At 45.0% G+C, this 20,759-nt stretch overlaps 1 protein-coding gene across 1 annotated transcript in view; it reads right to left on the minus strand.

Annotated features, from left to right (window-relative positions):
- The window catches only part of OPRM1 (opioid receptor mu 1), a 36,308-nt gene extending 18,302 nt beyond the window's left edge, over positions 1 to 18,006 (minus strand). Inside the window, exon 1 of the mRNA XM_024202191.2 lies at positions 17,702 to 18,006. Within this exon, the coding sequence (XP_024057959.1) occupies positions 17,702 to 18,006 (305 nt within the window). The remainder of the gene's footprint in view (positions 1 to 17,701) is intronic.
- Positions 18,007 to 20,759: the final 2,753 nt, after the last annotated feature.

A 20,759-nucleotide genomic window follows, 5' to 3' on the forward strand; every position in this document is an offset into this window, starting at 1 on the left:
TAAATTTGTTAGTCTCTAAGGTGCCACAAGTACTCCTGTTCTTTTTGTTCTAACAAAATGGACCATGCAATCCTTATGATCCAGGCCAAGTTGACAAGACCTCTGTTTGTTGTCCATGGACTTTTGCTAGCCATAGTCTAGGAGGCACGTGTAAATGCAGGGACAATACTTTGTTTCTACTTAATACTTACAAAAGTGATAAATGCTGTATGGAAGCCAGGAAAACTGGACTAATTCTTAGATAACTGCACAATATGTATAATACAGTCCAAATGGCTTCTTTGGAAATGTGGAACTTATTTGCTTTCCACTACCTGCTCTGTAATTCAGCAATGAGCCATGGAACATCACAGAAAGGAAAGAGTTGCCAAGGCATAGCGTGCAGCAGAGTGAGGGGAGGGCATACCAGAACTGAGATCATACTGAACAGTTATAGTTCTTGCTGTGCTCAGCATGGAATGCAGGAATGCCACCAAATAATCCAAGTTCTGGCTTTACTGCTGGAGACAACCCCCTTCTCTCCCCACATAACTGCTAGATGATGTGCAGCTTCTCAAAGGAATTTCTGCAGAGGCATTTGAAAAGCTATACAGTAGATCTGAATGTAGAATGTACTGGACCAGAGCATAGCTACTATATTGGTGTAAGTCAACTGGTTAGGTTAGACCAGTCTTTGTCCACCCAACTCCTCCTTCCCATTTCTTTGTTTTTTTATTCTGTGGATTCCCCTCCTCACAATATCCTTTCTTCACCTCATTCTTTCCCCTAGACTCTATTCCCCTTCCCCAAGGGGTCTCTTCCCCTAAATTTTCTTTCTTCGTCCAAGGCTCTGCCCTCCAAGCTACTCTCCTCCCATACTAGTGGGTGCAGTGAGAGGAGGAGAAGCATCTCCAGGAGACGAGAGCAACGCTAATCCCCACCCTGTGTTCAGAACACCTGCAGGGTAGGAGAAGGAAGTAGCTTCAAAAGACTAAAAATTCCTCTGGAGAAGCCTGTGTGTTCATTGCCCTTTCTCGTGCATTCAGGGCCAATTAGCAGCTTCAGCAGTGACCCAGCTCTTGGAAAGAAGGGCATGAAAGCTGAGGTAATTGTTGGTCCTAGTTAATTTTAGCCACCTGCCACTGCTCTTGTAGGGGAATAATGTGACACCCACTTGCACATCTCACTGAGGGTGTCTGACATTCAGTTTTTTAATTAATTGTTTTAATGTGTTGGGCCTTGGGCTCAAGCTACCCATTAATTCACTTGTTGCTTTTTTTTTTTAAAATGGCGCTTCTCCCCCTGGCTCCCATCACTTTCTCCCAATGGAGGGACAGCTCACATTTTGTCCATGATTTATTACGAATTATTTACTGGTATTAGTCCTCCCCCAAAGAATGGCAGTTTATCTCCATTCAGAAAGGATATCTTATCTGCCAATTGAGGCAACATTTTTTGCTTTTACTGCAAAGAATCTAGCAGTCAGCGAGTAAGGAATTTATTTTAGCTAGAATGTGTAATTGCTGCAGAGTTTATATAATGTAATTATTTTACCACTGTTTTTATCTCCTGATTTTATTTCCTCTTTTTTATTGCACATATATGTATGGAAAGAGCTATGGCAGGAGCCTGCACTAAATAAAAACAATTTTGATAATGTGTTCTTTCTTTATTACAATACATTTGTAAAAGAGAAAGAACTGCCAGGGGAAAAAATTCTTTGGTTTTCTATGTTTCAGTGCAAAAATATTCTTATTGTCTTAATCCTCCTCTTTTCCCAGACTTGCAGTGAAGAGCAATTTCATTTAAAAAAGAAATTACTGTAAAGTGAATGCTCTGATACACAAACTAATCAACAGTAAGAACATTTGGAGCCAGATCAACTCTAGTGTAAATGGGTGAAACTTCCCTGCAGTTTAAGTGTTTAGACCGGGGTAGGCAACCTTTCAGAAGTGGTGTGCCGAGTCTTCATTTATTCACTTTAATTTAAGGTTTCATGTGCCGGTAATACATGTTAACGTTTTTTTTAGAAGTTCTCTCTCTATAAGTCTGGGGTGTGTGTGGAGGTGCAGGGCAGAAGGCTGGGTGTGTGGGGGGGTTCAGGGCAGAGGGCTGGGGGGGTGTGGAGGTGCAGGGCAGGAGGCTGGGTGTTGGGGGGAGGTCAGGACAGAGGGCTGGGTGTTGGGGGGAGGTCAGGACAGAGGGCTGGGAGGCGTGGGGGGGTTCAGGGCAGAAGGCTGGGGGGTGTGGGGGACTCAAGGTCAGGGCAGAGGGCTGGGGGGGTGCAGGGCAGAAGGCTGGGGTGCTCGGCTTGTGGGGGTGCTCTCAGGGCAGGGGGCTGGGAGGGATATGCCCTGTTCCATCCCCTTCCCCAAGGCCCGTCCCTACCTCTCTCTGCCTTCTCTATGGAGCAGCGAGCACGCTGCCGCTCGGCTCTGCTCCGCTCCCCCTCGCAAAGGCCATCGCCGGCAGGGAGAGGGAGGGGCAGGAGGGGCCAGAAGGCACCAAGCTGTGGGAAGAAACGGGGGAGGGGAGAAGCTTGGCTGCCGCAGGACCAAGCTTCTGCCTCCTGCCCCCGCAGGGGAGAGTGGTGGGTGGGGGGGCTGAGTGGGGCAGGGGGCCAGTACCCCCCCCACCACCACTCTCCCCTGCAGGGGCAGGAGACAGAAGCTTGGTCCTAAGGCAGCCAAGCTTTCCTCCTCCCCGCTTCTTCCCCCAGCGTGGTGCTTTCCGGCCCCTCCGCCCCTCCTCCTCCTCTCAGCGGGCAGGCAGCATGCCACTCAGAATCGGCTCGCGTGCCGTAGGTTGCCGACCCCTGGTTAGACTGTCGAACTTCAAAGGAGGTAAGACTGTCAAGCCACCTTTAACTCAGTCCCATTATAACTAGGTAGTATGACATAAGGTGGGTCTCCAGTAGTAGCTGTTGCTCCCATACGAGCTGTGTAATACACCACTGAGAAAAGATGAATGTTGCTAATACATACAGTATATCCTCATTATCTAGCAGTGGGCCTTTCTAGGGCATACTTGCTTTGCCAGAAAACCACTCTCAACTTCAACTACTCACCTTCCCTCCCTCCCCCATGCTTCCAGTGAAACGCATTTTTGAGAAAAAAAATCAGTGGGTGCATCCATGGTAACAAATGCAACATTCACGGGAATACTCCACAGGACCTGTGTGCACACAAGCAGTGCTTCATGGCTGCTGGGAAATTTTTTAATTCAAAATTTATTTAATAATATTTTAAACACCAATCAAACATGGTTCAAGACAAAACACTTCCCTTTTGTCTAAAAGAACCCTTTTGTTTGCCCTAAAACAATTCAATTTTTTGACTTGTCAATTTGCCAACAATTTAAAAAAAAAATCAGTTTGAGCCAAAATTATATCTATCTATCTATTTTTGGAATGGCCATCAAATCAAAACAATTCATTTTTTGCCCAGCTCTACTTATTCCATAATTAACTCCAGGGTTTCTTGCCTTTTCCTCTAAACCCTCTAGTATCAGCCACTGACATTTTGGGGATCACCCAGACCCCCAAGAGGTTCTGTCACTGGCTTCCCTGTAGCCTTGGGATGCCTGAATGCTGTGCTGCTATGGCTCAGATCCCTGATACTAGTATGCTGCCCACAAGCACCAGGTCTCATCCTGGCTTCCACCACCCTGGTTACTCCTTGCAGGGTGACACCAGCAGTATTCCAGCCCACAATCTCCTGAAATCCAGCGTTCCCAACGACTGAATTGTCTCTTCTGATTTGTAACCCTGAAGGTATGAAACCACCCCGGCTTATCAGCTCACTTCAGTACATGCACACTTCACATAGTGTGTACAATAGAGACCTGCTTGGGGTAAAAATAAGTAAGATTATGTCATAGAAAAGCCACAGATTCAAAGAGGAACTAGTAAGGGAGAGCAAATGCATACAAGTTACACAGAAAATAAACATAAAAGTGCAACTTCAGGCTTTGCGCTTCCATACTAGATAAATTCCCTTTTCTAACACAAGTCACCTATTGCCTTTAAACAGTTTCTCAGCAAGCCCCCTACCCCGAGCAAGGATCCAGCATTTCACAGACAGCTTCCCGCTTAGAGGCTGCCCCCTAGTTTCTGGATGAAAAACTGTTTCAAGCCTTTTTAAAAGGCTCTCTCCCCTAGCATAGTGACTCATGGTTATACAGAGAGGGGGTAATTCCCTCTGGACTTGATAGCTGAATTTGATGTCTCAAAAAGAACAGGAGTACTTGTGGCACCTTAGAGTAACAAATTCATTAGAGCATAAGCTTTCGTGGGCTACAGCCCACTTCTTCGGATGTCTCAGTGTCTTCCCATTAACTTTAATGGTCCACCATTGCCTTTTCCTGGGCTGGGCAAGGGATGGGTACTTGTTGAAGCTGGTTTCCTGTAAACACCTGGCTTGGGAGGTGCCCCTCCCTGCTGTGAGGTGTAGCTGAAGTTGTACTAGTTAGGAGCAATTTTCTACAGATTCATAATCACAGTACATAACATGTACCTCAGAATGACCATCAAGTTCAGAACATCACAAGCTTTCATAAAAGGCCTTACTCGAGATACTTTTGTAGTACAATAATAAAGTATGCAATCAGTTGGTTCAACTGCTCAATTTGGGGGCAGGGGTAAATCTGTTCTCCCCTTGTGCTGTGTGGACTCTGATTGTCACAGCCACGATCAGACAGCACACTGGACTAGATGAATTATTGGTTTGAACGCTGATGGAAATTTCCATATGAATCATAGTCAATAAAAATAGAATCATTCTGCATTTAACAGCTAATTACTTCGAGACCTGGGCTAAATCCTGTCCTTAGGCTCATCAGGGTAAATTCTGAGTAATCCTTCAGGAGCAAATTAATTTACTACAAATTTCCATTAGTGGAGGTAAGGGCAGAATTTGGTTCAATAATAACTCTAATTTATTTGTTGAGAACAACAAGTAGCAAATTGGAGTGACTTTGGCTTTGTAATATATGGGTTAAAACTGGTCATCAGATGTGCATGCAGCTTCTTGGATATAATTTGGTCCTTAGCTTTTAAGGAAAATCAGCAAACTCATCACTCTGAGTTGTATGTGAAGTGATTACAAATGCCTTAAATCACTTAGTATGACATTTGCAAGACAAATAACTTTAGATGATAAAGTTGATCTCATGACCACAATTGTTATAATTAACATAGAGTTGCAGGATTGTTACACAGTTCCATCTAATGACAAAGCTAAATAAAGCTAATTAGGCAAAGTAAGACATGGGGTACAGCTGTATTGCCCTGAGGTTGGTCTGAGAGGCATTGTGCTTCAGGGACATTCCTCAGAAGCACAGTTCTTCCCAGAGTTCCTGTGTTGCATGGTGGTGGTAATTTGTATAACATTCCTTTTATGAAACACAACATGCTTTACACCCAGTATTTGCTTCCAGGTATGATATCATAACATGCGTTGCACCAAATCATCCAAGGGTGTAGCAGAGGTATCGGATAACCTCACAGGATTAATCTCTAAATGGTAACATCAACTTTGGGTCAGTGGCAGTCTGGACTAGACTTAAATAAGACGAAATCTTATGTGGCCCATTACCAATCCCCCGAGGCACCCAATTTATCCTAAATGTGATATGTAAAAAATGTTAATATAGATTTTGTTAATGAGGCTGAATAAAGGCAGAGAAAAAAGCATTTGAGTCATGTTCATCCTTCGTTCAAATTCTAATAAATAAATACTAAGGTATAAATGCTTTTCATCAATTTGGTTCCCTTGATCTCTAGGGGAAAAATGGCTCTAAAGTCAAACATTTACCAAGCTGCAGAGATTACACAGGCTAAATTTCAACCACAGATGGTATGCAAACACAGACACCTGTCTTTCTGTAAATGTAAGAGACATGGATCAATACACTGATAGCTACGATGGTGTTCAGGTTATTTAATGTGAAATACCAGGTGATATTTTCTCATAACTGTTCAATAACTTCACAGTAATAATGCTAGCCATATGAACTTTAATGCAACATATAACTGGGATGCATTTTTCATATCACCACTGGGCTAACTACTAATCAGGAACTGTGATGGTTTGAGTACTCAAAACATGCACTATCTCCTTCTCAGTTAACATATTTTTGATAGAAACAAAAATGACCTTCCAACCCCCCACATCCAACCCATAATCAAATACTGAAAATGTGTACCACATTAATTACTATTTACCATTTATCTAACTTCCAAAGTGTGCTCAGCTTCTCTAAGAACACAGAAATGTCATGATCAGGGCCGGCTCCAGGCACCAGGCACCCAAGCTGGTGCTTGGGGCGGCACCTGGAGGGGGGCGGCGCGGCGCTCCGGCCGCCGGGGAGCGCGGGGCCACAGCCGGGCTCGCCGCCCTCCCCCCGGCGCTCTGGCCACCCCCCGCCCTCGCCCCGGCCACCGGCCGCTCTGGCCGCCGGGGTCCGGGGGAGAGCCGAGCCCCCGCCGGGGCTCGCGGCCCTGCCCCCGGCGCTCTGGCCGCCGGGGTCCGGGGGGAGAGCCGAGCCCCCGCCGGGGAGAGCCGCCCTCCCCTCCGGCCGCCCTCCCCCCCCCGGCGCCCTCCCCCTGGCCGCCGGGGGGAGAGCGGAGCCCGCGGGGGGTGGGGGGGTGGCCGGTGGCTTTTTTGCCTGGGGCGGCAAAAAAGCCAGAGCCGGCCCTGGTCATGATCCCTGACCCAAAGAGTTTACAATCTAAGGACTTACATTCTACTGTCCTTCCTTATTTTGAGTACCTTGGGGATAATGTAAACAAGTGTGGCTGTCTCTGGACCTAAATAAAGAAGGGTTACAAACAGAGTTAATGACAAACTTAAGAGGGGGAAGTTAGAGGCCAGGGAGACTACTACTACAAAAGTAAGAACGTGTGGTACACACCATGTTATGCTGGCCTCTTACTCCTCAATGTGTATACAAAGTTAAAAAAAAAAGTTTGGATCTAAAATATTTCCAACCAGCCCATGAATATTGATAAAATTTCCTTTACAATAATTTTTGTTTGGTTATTCAACCTATGCCTGGTCCAAACAGTTCCCATCTTAAACTATGGCTACACTACGGATCTTACAGCAGCACAGCATATAGCCACTCTATGTCGGTGGGAGAGCTCTCCTGCCGGCATAATTAAACCAACCCCAATGAGTGGCAGTAGCTATGTCAGCAGGAGACTTTGTCCACACCGGCACTTTTGTCAGTAAAACTTATGTTGATCAGAGGTGTGTTTTTTCACTGACTGACAAAAGTTTTGCCAACAAAAGTGCTGGTGTTGACAAAGTCTTTGTCTATGAATGCCTTAATTCGTAATCCCTTGCTATCTGTCATTTTTGGCCCCTATTCTTCCCTCTGAATAATGACTAAAGCTTTACATCTTGTCAGAGAAAGTTGTCGAGTCTTCTTCCGTCACACGCACAGCATTCTCCATCACCTTCACTGACCTCCTATCTATATCAGAATTCAGTCCAAAACTACCTTTCTTGGGCCCAGTCATCCCACCCCCTTGTGCAAAGGTATAAAGTGGTAGGAAACAAAGGGTAATTCATACCAAATCAGCAGCACTGGCATGCTATCCCTGCATGATGCAATGCCAACAGCACTCAATTCTTGTGCCGCTTCAAGACAGTGAGCAAGTAAAAATTAGTGCTGGAAGAAACATTTTTGACAAAGTGTCATTTTGTCAAAGCTGAAATACTTGAGAAAAACTCTCATACTCTATAGCCTGCTGATCACTGGTTTGCACTGGCTTGAGAGAGACCCAGGTTCAAGTCCTTGATTCACTGCAGAGTTTGCCATGCCAGATCACTCTGAGTCAAGGGACTTGAAGCAGGATCTCCCACAGCCCAGCCAGTGCTCTACCCACCAAGCTATAGAGCACGAGAGTTGCTCTGTGGTCTGAAGCAGGGCCAGCTCCAGGCACCAGCCCAGCAAGCAGGTGCTTGGGGCGGCACGTCGGGCTGTTCTGCGGCAATTTGGCAGCGGGTCCCTCTCGGAGGGAAGCACCTGCCGCCGAATTCCCGCCGAAGAAAAAAGCGGCTTCCCCCCCCCCCGCCGCTTGGGGCAGCAAAAACCCTGGAGCCAGTCCTGGTCTGAAGTAACCAGTGAGCCCTGGACTCACAACACCTTCCTGACCAGAAAACCTCATGTTTCAATCTGAAAACAGACATTTCAACACAATTCTATTTTTCATGAAAACATTCAAAAGGTTTTGGTTTTGTGCTAGTGCGGAACAAAAATTTTGAAAGCTGCCACAAACCAGAATTGTTGTCCTCCAGACGGCTCTGATAAAATATTATTATAGCCTTAAAGGAAAAGCTTAAGAAAGTCAGTACCCTGGTATGACTACTAAAACTAACAAATAATTAGGGCTGTCAAACCATTAAAAAAATTAATCATGATTAATCGCAGTTTTAATCACACAGTTAAATAATAGAATACCAATTTAAATGTATTATAAATATTTTAGATGTTTTTCTACATTTTCAAACATATTGATTTCAATTACAATGCAGAATACAAAGTGTAGAGTGTTCACTTTATATTATTTTTTATTACAAATATTTGTACTGTAAAAAAGAGAAACAAATAATAGTGCAACCTACAAGTCAAAGCATTAAGGGGCATACGTATGTTTAGCACATCGGGCATGTAAATACCTTGCAACGCCAGCTACAATAGTGCCATGCAAATGCCTGTACTCACTTTCAGGTGACATTGTAAATAAGAAGAGGGCAACATTATCTCCTGTGAATGTAAACAAACTTGTTTGTCTTAGTGATTGGCTGAACAAGAAGTAGGACCGAGTGAAATTGTAGGATCTAAAGTTTTAAATTGTTTTGTTTTTGAGTGCAGTTATGTAAAAAAATAATTCTACATTTATACGTTGCACACTGACGATAGAGATTGCACTACAGTACTTGTCTGAGGTAAATTGAAAAATACTATCTTTTGTTTAGATTTTTTACAGTTCAAATATTTGTAATAAAAATATAAAGTGAGTACTGTACACTTTGTATTCTGTGATGTAACTGAAATCAATAGATTTGAAAATACAGAAAAACATCCAAAATATTTATAAATTTAAATTGGTATTCTATTATTAACAGTGCGATTAAAACTGCGATTAATTGCAATTAATTTTTTAGATTGAATTAATTTGTTTCAGGATAATCACTTGAGTTAACTGATTAATTGACATCCCTACAAATAATAATACCATAAATAGAAAAAGGGATGTTAGTGTCCCAGACACTGCACATAGTTTTTATCCTACTTTGAAGAAAGTTAAAACTGCAGCACTATTGCAACCCCTCCTCCCCCAAAACATTCACGGTGGGATTTGGTTTTAGTGCTCTGCACTTGGAGTGATTGTTAGGTATAATTTCGTGAGGTGGGTTGTCCAAATAGATTTCTGACAGAATTCCATTGCTGATAACACCATTATTAGACCAGGGCCTCTACACTGCAGAAACATGCACATAACATACAAAAACAAAAAACCCACAGTAGAATGTGCTAATCCACACTCTACAATTTGTACAAAAATGCAGTTTCTTTTCATTACTCTGCAAATGCCTATTATCAAATACAGTTACAGTGAGGTCACATACTGAATGAATTCTGGGCATTTTACAAATTCTGCTATAGTAGTATATCCTGGAACATTATCCAGTAATTAATAACGTACAGTTTAAGTATTTGAATATATAAAGCATATTTTGTGATTCATCACCTTTGCTTTTTTACTGTTTGCTCCTATCGGGCCTGATCCAAACCCCACTGACATCAACTGAAAGACTTCCACTGAATTCTCTGGGCTTTGGATCAGGCCGTTTGCCAATTTCAATAGTTCAGCAGTGGGTCTCTTAGTCATTAATAAATTAATGGGATTCTAAATTACAGCATTCCAAACACATTAAATTCTAATCCCTCCCATCCCACAAAACTTGTAAACACTCCCCAAAACACTGTTTCGCCACTCAAAAAAGCAATTAAGAAAACCAAGCAAGATAAACCCACTGTTGCCATTAGCAAAGAAACACACACACACACACACACCACATGTCAAAAGCAGAAAGAGTCTGAAGAAATCATCAGCAATATTCTCCACAAAATAAGCAAAGAAAAAATTACTCTCACCCAACATTGACACAACACAAGAAAAAGAAACATTGAGTCCCCTTCTAAAAGCTTTCCTATAAAAAAAATACACACCAGCATCAAGATTTTCCATCCCTTCTGTACCCCACTCTGAGCCTGGATTGAGGAATAGGCACTTTGGCCCCAGCTCCTGGAGTCCTGCGATTACACGTCTTTCAGTTAAAAAAAAAGTTTCTAGTCTTCTTGGTTGTGAAGAAAAATTTGAAAATGCACCCGCAGTGCAGCTGATGCAGAGACATTAGTCTGAGTGTGCAGAGACCCTGAAATTACACTCTGAGAGGGGTGAACCTCACAGTGCATCTCAAGGAGGTGTTACCTTCCAGATCCCTGCTCTGAGGCACCCTACCAACACCAGTTCAGCAAATCACAGTATGGGTGGCAGGAGCAGAAGAGTGCAGTGTGTCCAACCAACTCACCCAAGCAGATGCACCTCAATTACTGAGCTAAGTACTGGGGGGAACCCCAATGCTGCCACCCTACCTCTTCAGATGAGAGAGATGATCTTGGATGCTACAAAAGGGGTGCCATAGCATTAGGTCGATTTCTAATGGTGTGGTGTGCTTAGTGCCCTGGATAGGCTTAATTTGACCCTAGACCTTCTCTCTGCCTCCCATCATAAGCTCTGAGGGCCCTTTCTCCTCCACCACTGCCCCTCACTATCCTGCTAAACCCATTTTCCTACTTTACTGCCCCTCATCCAAATCCTGAACAGCCTTTCTTCTGCCTCCTGCTTCTGATCCTTGAAGACTCTTCTTCCTCCTCTTCTCCTGCCCCATGCTAACAGGATGACCTAGCGAGGGGTCATGGCTACTTACATTACTAGATGCCAACCCATGCTGAATCACAATTCCCAGCTTTCACATGGAAAATATTGGTAATAGTTTTGATAAAAAAGTGGGATAAATGTGAAAAATGCCATGGCAAGCAAAATTCTTAGAGAAAGTTAAGGGTTTTGTGTGAAATGTTTGGTTTTAAAAAGGGCCATTTTTCAACCATAACTTTTTTTTAAAAAAATTTGACCTGTTTTAGCTGTAACTAACACATGCAGATCAGCCAGGTGCAGTCTGGACTGGCTGTTGCCTGCTGCTCCCTTTCTCCGTCTGATCACAAAGGGATGACTCTGAAATATGCCCTGGTAATAGGCTGGGCTCTAACCACCATGTATGGACTGAAAGAAGAAAATACGATTTTCAATTGTTTGAATATATAAAGCATATTTTGTGATAAGTAAAAGTAATGTTATTTTTTGTTCCTACAGCGCCTGATCCAAAACCCACTGAAGTCAACTGAAAGACTTCATTGATTTCACTGGGCTGAATCACAGCTTCTCTTTAAATCATTAGTTAAAAAATGTCCTGAGAAATCGGAAGGGAGGAATTTTGTTTTCTATCATTTGGCAAAGACTCCTTTCATCTGGGTGTCCTAAGCTTCTAGGTGCCAGAAGCTGGGAGTGGATGACAGGCAGGGCCGGCGCAACCCATTAGGCGACCGAGGCGGTTGCCTAGGGCGCTACAATTTGGGGGGCGGCAACCACGGCGGTATTTTGGTGGCGGGACCTTCCACTGCCTCTGTGGGGGTGGCATTTCGGGGTGGGACCTTCCACCGCCTAGGGTGGCAGAAAAGCTGGCGGCGCTCCTGATGACAGGGGATGGATCCCTTGATAATTGCCCACTCCTGTTCATTCCCTCTGAAGCACCTGGCATTGGCCGCTGTCTGAAGACAGGATACTGGGCGAGATGGACCGTTGGTCTGACCCAGTATGGCCATTCTTATATTGTAATTTCACATTCATGGTACTAGGCAAATCATTTACCATAAAGATACAAGGCATTTACCATCAAGACCAAGGGTACTTCAGTCTTAATTTATGAGAAATGCAGTTAAGGCACCAATTCTGAGAAGTGTGCAGTGCCTTCAGTTCCTATTGACTTTACTGGGTGTTGTGGGCACTAAGCTCCTCTCAGCACCTTGCAGGATTGAGCTCTGAGGTAAATATTCCATCTTTCCGGACATCCGTGTAGTGTCAAGGATGGTTGACTACATTTGTATTATAATCTTTCTAACACTGGACGTGCTAAAGTCTTACCCTCAGATCCTCAAAGGTATTTAGGCAGCTACCTCCCATTGAAATCAGTGGAAGTTAGGTGCCTAAAGAGCTTTGAAGATCTGACCCTTAGGCCACAATCCTCCTCCCATGCACGTCCATGACAAATCTCCCACTGACATGAATGGGAGCAGGACAGCACCCATAGATTGCTTTGGTAACTGAATTCACTGTGTTACTAATAGCACACTGTATCTATGTGCCACTCAATAGCTAGAAGTCACATTTGTTGTTGCCTAACAATGTTTGCCGACTAAAATGTTAATTTAAGAAGAAAATTATAATTCGCCTTCATGTCTTTTGAAAAGCATTACTGCACCCTATTCATTTTGGAATTAATATTCATATGGAATCCATAAAGAAAATAGCTAATATAGTGCCACAACAGTCAAGAAATCAATGGAGGGTGATAAAACCTGAGTTCTATTGTATCACTCAGAAACATAGCAGAGGAGCTGCTTGATCATCACTGACAGAAACAACTTAGAGTTGGCTACACTGGACTTGATTGGACACAGGGCCGGCTCCAGGCACCAGCGTAGCAAGCTGGTGCTTGGGGCGGCACATGGAAGGGAGCAGCACGTCCGGCTCTTCGGCTCCGGGTCCCTCACTCCCTCTCGGCAGGAAGGACCTGTCGCCGAATTGCCGCCGAAAAAGCGGCGGCGGTAGAGTCGTGGCGGAAGTGCCGCAGATCGGGACTTTTTTTTTTTTTTTGGGCTGCTTGGGGCGGCAAAAACCCTGGAGCCGGCCCTGATTGGACAGGATGCAGGTACAGAATGGTGTACATATAAATTCAAGTTAAAATGTGCTGGAGAATCTGATCCTGCATCAATGAGAATGCTGCTGAATAGCTGCCAAGTCACTCCTCCGTAGTGGCAAAAATTTGGTCAAGGAAAAGAGCAAACAGATAAGCAAAGCACCTAATTTGCAAACTGAGATTCACATTTAAGCCTATGTCTTCCACTCTTTGACTTGTCCTTTTTTAACCCATTGCTCAGGAGAGTAAGGGACCAGATGCAGAAGTGGCTTGAGTAGTAGCATGGAGGATTATAGTTAGTCCTGAACATTATGCAAGGATTTGAATGATCAAGGCCCAAAACTCATAATTTTAAAACCCCTTTTCGTAACCTTATCAAACTTCCTGAAAAGATAATGTACCCAGGGATGAGATGTGGTGTGCAAAATTTCAGAAAGAACTTTTCTTTTTGGAGGAGCTAGGGGGTAGATATTTGACTACTTCTAATGGAGCTTTTACCTTAACTATGGGGCAACTCCATGTGCTTTCGACCACATTTCCAAAGGAGCCAGGTTCATTGGGAGTTATTGAAGCTCAACACCTCTGAAGATCAACTCATTACTGTTCTTGTTGGGCCTGATCCTCCAAGGTACCCAGGCCCAGTTCCTCAAAGGTATTTAGGTGCCTAACTCCCATTGAAATAATAGAATATTCTGGTGCGGATCTCCCTCAATCTCTCCACTTGAAGTTGTTCCATTTTAATTAAATAATTAAATATTAATTGAGTCACATAGTTAGAATGACTCTACTGCTTAGTGGTTAAAGCACTGAACTGCAAGGTGGCAGATCCCCTTTCAAATCCCTTTTACGTATTGGGCAGAGGGGGGTCTAAAACTAGGAGTCTCTCCTATTCCACCTGCATACCCTAACCACTGGGCTAGTAGTCTCATCCCCTTCATCCCTTGCTGTTTTGTGTGAACTCACCTGAGGAGCCCAATCTGGTAGGCAGCCTTTGAGCATGCCCACTGCATCAAATCCCGGCCCCGCTCCAAACTTAAACAGCCAAACACGTATCTTCCTCTGGTTTGTGAATCACTCTGGGGCTTAGGCAGGAGGTAGGTACTGTGACAAAGTTCCTCCTCCATCTTGGTGGGTCCTGCGCTTATTGGCAGATTTTCTTGCCTCAGAGATTCACCATGTGGGTTGGGGAACAGCCCAGAGACCTTCCCCTCTGAAAGAACCCACAGTCCAGGTCAATTGGGAGGTTTGGGGGGAACCCGGGCCCGCCCTCTGCTCCGGGTTCCAGCCCAGGGCCCTGTGGACTGCAGCTGTCTATAGTGCCTCCTGTAACAGCTGCATGACAGCTACAGATCCCTGGGCTACTTCCCCATGGCCTCCTCCAAACACCTTCCTTATTCTCACCACAGGACCTTCCTCCTGGTGTCTGATAACGCTTGTGCTCCTCAGTCCTCCAGCAGCATACCCTCTCACTCTCAGCTCCTTGCACCTCTTGCTCCCAGCTCCTCACCCTCACACTCACACCACAAACTGAAGTGAGCTCCTTTTAAAACCCAGGTGCCCTGATTAGCCTGCCTTAATTGATTCTAGCAGCTTCTTCTTAATTGGCTCCAGGTGTCCTAATTAGCCTGCCTGCCTTAACTGGTTCTAGCAGGTTCCTGATTACTCTAGTGCAGCCCCTGCTCTGGTCACTCAGGGAACAGAAAACTACTCATCCAGTGACCAGTATATTTGCCCTCTACCAGACTCCTGTACCCCACTGGTCTGGGTCTGTCACAGTACCCAGATACCTAGAATGAGACAGCAGTGCACATGTCCACAGGCAGGAACACAGGCGCATAGGGAACTTTTACTGCAAAAACATAGGTGCTGTGTGACTTTAGCCACTTATAAGGTTATGTGGCAGCCAAGCAGGAGTTTGGTGAATCTCAAATTGGTGCCAAAAACTGGGACTTAGGTGCCTAAGTACCTTTATGGATCCCACCCTTAACTTCTTTGTGCCTCATATCCCCATCTGTAAAATGAAAGTAATAATACTTCCTTTCTCCCACTCTTTGTCTTGTCTATTTAGATTGTAAGTTCTTTGGGGCTGAGACTGTCCCTTAAAATGACTATGTATCATGTCTAGGACACTGAGGCTTCTTGGTGATGCTGTAATACAAATAATAATAAAAGCAAAAATTGTTAAAATGGTACTATCAGTTATTGGATATTTAGCAGGTTCAGCTGGCATAACTAAACAACCTCAAACCAGTACTTATTTACAACCATCCTTACTCTGTTATATTATGCATCTGATTTTCCCCAGTGGAATACATTCAATACATGTATCAAACAAATATGGTCATCATGCCATTTAGAAGTATTTGTACAGCTGGAAAGTTGCCAGGAAATGGCATGTTTTGCTGATTGGATAAAATCACAGAGTGGTATAGAATCTTTCCAGCTATTTCAATTTAAAATCCAGTTCCTAAAGGGTAATTTGAAACAACAGCTCACTGGCCTGGGATAGGACAACTCCAACTGGAACCAATGATGCATATTACTGAATCTCCATTTACATTAACCCTGTCTGCCAAGTTGGCTTATTAATTGGTGTGCCATAAATTCTCTAGCATGATACTACTGCTCTTAAATATATACTGTGGGTGAGACAAATTTCTACTCTCATCAATATCTCAAATCCTGTACTTTTGCAGTTAAGATTTTCAGTATTGGGAAATATGTCCACTGTGAAGTTTCAGTGGTCGCTGCTGTAATGCAAGCAGTTGCTGTGGGACTGTCTCCATTCTGCCCTTTCAGTTACAATATGGCACTCATCACTAGCAACTAGTTTCCATGCTATTCCTGCTAATTGTGCCCTGCTGCACCAATCTGTCAAATTAGTCCCAGGTTGACTCAGACATTAAAAAGTTCCCTTCTGCTTGTATTCCCTGGAAAATACAAATGTATTTTAAAACAACAAGATTAAACTAGTGAAAAACAACAATTTTAGAAAATAACTACGAATCTGGTTTTGCCTTTGGTAAGGCATCATATTATTTTTATTTATTTAAAACACTAACGGTTTATAACTTCAGGACCACTCAGGATAACAACATATCACCTTGGTTTAATATATAGAATTATTTCTATTTCCTCTTCTCATCACATCATGAAAACCTTTAAAAATTACATTAAAATTAATGCAAGAAAGGTGTTGTTTCTCACGAGAATATGTATTCTAAATGAAACCCCAATTTCCTACAGCAATTCCATCTATTGCAATCATTGCTTTCAATAGATGGTGCTGTTTTCTCAGAGAAAGTTATTGTAATCTGATTTCTCCCAAATGTTAGACAAATGTAAGGAGCAAATTTCATTCCTCTCTTACTTGCCTTGTATTAAGAAATCTGATTTGCAAGTGTAGAGGACTCAGTCATGAAGCAACTGCAACTTATTTAAAAAAACGCTTTAAATCTTAAATGGCTCCTTTGAATAACAGTTGTCCCACTAGTAAATATATTTATCTGGAATTTGGAATATCTGTGAGAAAGCTAAGAAAGATTGCAACAACATCGAAAAAGAAGGAATTAGTTTTAATGGGCCCGATCCTTTCCTTAGTAGAGGTCAGTGGGAATTTTGCCATTAATTTTAAGGGGGAGACTACAGAGCCCCAGGAAGAAAGGTAGGGGTGTGTGTGTGTGTGTGTGTAAAAGGTTAGGTGTTATAATATTCACGTCTGTGTAGTGTTAAAGAATCACAGTTTTAATCCTTCTGTCTCCTTAGCTAATATGCTAGAGTTCCCTGTGAAAGCACATCACAAATGTTCTGAGCAAATGCATTTATCTCCACTTATTTGTAAGCATTTGTTCTGGACTCTCAGGTAGTGATTATCAGATTATAAATCACACAGTCATGAAGATTATAAATTGCCACCTAAACAAGTAGACCTCACTTTTGCCTCTGTGGCGCGTTGTGTTAATTTCTTTCTCTCTAATTTATTATTATTCCTTTAGTCAGCTCACCTCTGACCCTTGCTGAAATTTCCTTCATCAGGCAGAAAGGTCCGTTGCCTTCCTCTGATCTGATTTTTGTGAAATATTTTTCTCTCACTACCAGACCTAGCGTGCAAATTTTCCCCAGCACCTCTTCAGTTTACCCCTAGCAGAGGCGTCATGCCTCCCATAGGGTATTTTAGCAATATATTAATATTGTCTGCGATTAGCCACAAAGCAGAAAGAGGAAAACGAAGAGGTCTGTCTAAAAGATCCTCCCGTCCCGTGTCTCTGAAGCAGGAAGAGGCAACTTGCAAGAATCTCAGACCCTCTCCAGGTGGCCAGCACAACCGGGACGGGAGAGTCAGAGCTTGGTGTGGAAAGTATCTCCAAGCAGGACCCTACTTTCAGCCGAGCCAATTCAAGAGTGATTCCCCCGCCCCCCTTCCAGCCAGCCTCATCAAGGCAAAGACATCCTGTCCCCTCTCTCCCCACCCCGGTGTCAAGCAATCGCACTGTCTGGCGCCATGTAGCTGCTCCCGGGTTGCGAGCGGTGCCGAGGAAAGTGACTAATAAGAAAAAGAGTTTGGTGCTTTATAGCCTCCCTGGTCTCTCTCCCTCCGGCCCCCAGCCTCCGTGCGTGAACAGCTCCCCCTGGTCCCGGGGCAGCCTCCTTCTGCCCCCTGCCCAGCCCCTTACCTGATGATGACATACATGACCAAGAAGTTGCCGAAGAGCCCCACCACGCACACGACGGAGTAGAGAGCCATGATGGTGATGGCTGTGATCATGGAGGGGCTGACCCCGCTGGCCGGGCACGGGCTGCCGCTGCCTCCCCCCTGGCTGCTGTTGGTGCCGCTGCAGGGGTCGGACTGGTTCCAGCCGGGCTCCTCCGGGCGCCCGGACAGGTTGCCCCAGACGCCCGGCGGCAGGGGAGGGCAGCCGGCGGAGGGAGGCGCGAAGGGGCCGCAGGCGCTGGAGTTGGCGGGGAAGGAGCTGTCCATGGTGCTGGGCGGAGGAGAGCGCAGGACGCGCTCCCGAGCAGCAGGTAAACCGCGGGGCGGGCAGCGGGCGGGCTCAGCGGCGTCCCTCGCAGGCCGCCTCCAGGGGGAGAGGGAGCGACCCCAGGCTGCAGCCAGCGAGGCGCACCGGGCGGCGGGGAGCGGCGAACTGACACATGCACAGCGCGCCTCGCAGCGCCTGACACGCGATTGTCTTCGGCTGCAAGCTGCCACCTCAGCCCCCGCGAGGAGCACCCGGGAGCTGCAGGGAAGGGGCGGGGAGGGGGCGCCGGGGAGCAGGCGGCTGGCTGGCTGGCGAGGGAGAGCGGGTCCTTGCGCAAAAGAAACGCCAAAGCTTCGCTCGCTCGCCCGCCAGATGCGCGCGCCCGCACGTGCGCTCCCACAGCTGGATGGGCGGCACGCGTGTGTGCTGGCTGGACAAGCGCGGAGAGGCGGAGCCTGCGGCTGGGGGGGAAGGAAAAAGGGGAGGGACGCGAGTCGCCTTTTCTCTCTTGGCGTTTGTTCTTTTTAACGGACTTGTACAAGGAGGACATGTGACCCAGCTGCTGTGTCCCAGCCTCCCAAGATTGGGTGACTATCAACTCTCCCACCCCTCTTGTACAGCCCCCGGGCAGAGGAAACGGGGGACGAGGAGGGGGAGGCTGAACTCCCGTCTTACAAATCCCCTTTGCCTTCGTTACCTCCAGCTTTGTTCTGCTCACTCCTTCTTCCTCACCGAGGGGAAGGAGGGACAGAAGGGCAGCTACTAGGACAGACCACACAGCTATCTTTCCCAAATGCAGTATATTCTTTTGGATCCAGCCACTGGCAGCAATGGCACTTATAATAAAGTCATTTCCAGTCTGCCCTTCCCCAGGAGTGGTACCTGCTGCTGTCTTGGAGCACAAGAAAGCACCAGCATCAATAGAGAAAATGTGACCTGAAGCTAGGGATTCAACAGGCTGAGTTTATAAGGTGTCTAAAGTGCACTTGATTAACATAATGAGTCAGGGGATGTTAATGCGGGGTTACCCTCTTATTAGATAGTTTCAGTGGGAGTTTGCTGTATCTAGTAAAATGTGATTTACCATATGGCAGCAGGTTGTGAAATGATAGGCAAACAGACTTGTGTTCTGCTTTTCACGAAGCCTAAGGATTGTGACCAGAGAAACTTCTGCTTGATCAATTTAATGATAATTTTATCAAGGTGTGGAGATTTTACAAGATTTGCTAACATTACAAGGAAGGGACCCAAAGACACCACATTTGAAGGCTGTGGGCATGTATTTTATTTACACACTGCTTGTTTGGACAGGTTGGCATTTTTAAGTGGAACATTCATTCCAAAGCTGCACTGAGATACTCTTGTGCATTTCCAGAAGCAGCCTGCCCGCTCAGCATTTCTTGGACCAAATTCTTTTGCTGTCACATCCCTGAAGTCAAAGGGGCTCCACTGCAAGTGAGAGAAAAAAGTTAACTCCCAGTGAACAGGAAGCAGGAAACATAGCTAGCAGTGTGACTGCTCCATATTCTGCATTACATTGCTCAGGCCTAGCTCAGCCACTGCTCAGCATCAATGCACTTCCTGCCTGCAGAGCAGGGAAAAGTGGGTGTGGCTATGGTGACCAGATAGCAAGTGTGAAAAATCAGGATGGGGGACTGTGTGGAAGTAATAGGGTCCTATATAAGACAAAGCCCCTAATATTGGTACATCTGGTCATCCTAGATGTGTCAGAGTTGCATAGGAGTGTGTAAGGCTGTGGTGCCATTGGGGGAGGGGGAGAATACTTCCCCCTGAGTTTCCGTACAGGAAGTGTGCGAGCTCCCAGATGGAGGTTTTAACTACAGCACAGCATTAGTGTGAAATGTAAATTCTGTGGAGGAGATGTGCTCCTGGGGCAGGGAGTCAGTATTTTGTTTACAAACAGAAGCAGGGTGATTAAGATAAGAAAGGGATGGTGATTAAATTAAGGATCTGGAAGTTTAGCCTGTAAAACAGGAATCCCTCTGTGGAGGTGAAGGTGGAGGGGGAGAGGGAGAGGGGGGTTCTTTTAGAGGGAACACAAGGGACTCAGAAAAAATACAGCCAGGCAACTCTGAGCCAAGGTTACATTGAGAAAAGGGGGAGATTTGGGAGTGTAGCCTGAAAAGGGGCCAAAACCAAGAGAATTCCACATTTTAAATGTGGCTCAGATATTTAAGTATGAAAGGTATAGTTATTAAGCACATGTTAATATATGTGAGTGGAGGCACTGATGGCAATAGAAGTTTTATGGATTAAGGACTAGAAGATTTGACCCTCCAACTTTCTTTCAAGTGGAAGAGCTGCCCAGAGCTTCTGTGCCTGTTTATTTTCCTTTCCTGCTTGCAGTGGCCCTGATATACCTCAAAAGTCTCAATTTTTTTCTCAACTTTAAAATATGGAATTCTCTTGGTTTTTGATTTTAAATATTCTCCTGTGAGAACTGCAACTCAATCACTGTAGTGTTGTGTTTAAGAGCCCTCTGGAAAGTAACTAGCCTTTAAACAGAAGTGAAAGCAGTGTTGCCAACTCTCATGATTTTGTCATGAGTCTCATGATAATTATTTCAGAAGGGTAGCCGTGTTAGTCTGTATCAGTAAAAACAATGAGGAGTCCTTGTGGCACCTTAGAGACTAACAGATTTATTAGGGCATAAGGTTTCATGGGATATAACTCACTTCATTACATGCATGGAGTGGAAAATACAGGAAGCAGGTATAAATATACAGCACAT

This window comes from Terrapene carolina, unplaced genomic scaffold, assembly GCF_002925995.2.
Source record: "Terrapene carolina triunguis isolate 2854851 unplaced genomic scaffold, T_m_triunguis-2.0 Scaffold85, whole genome shotgun sequence".
Taxonomy (NCBI): domain Eukaryota; kingdom Metazoa; phylum Chordata; order Testudines; family Emydidae; genus Terrapene; species Terrapene triunguis.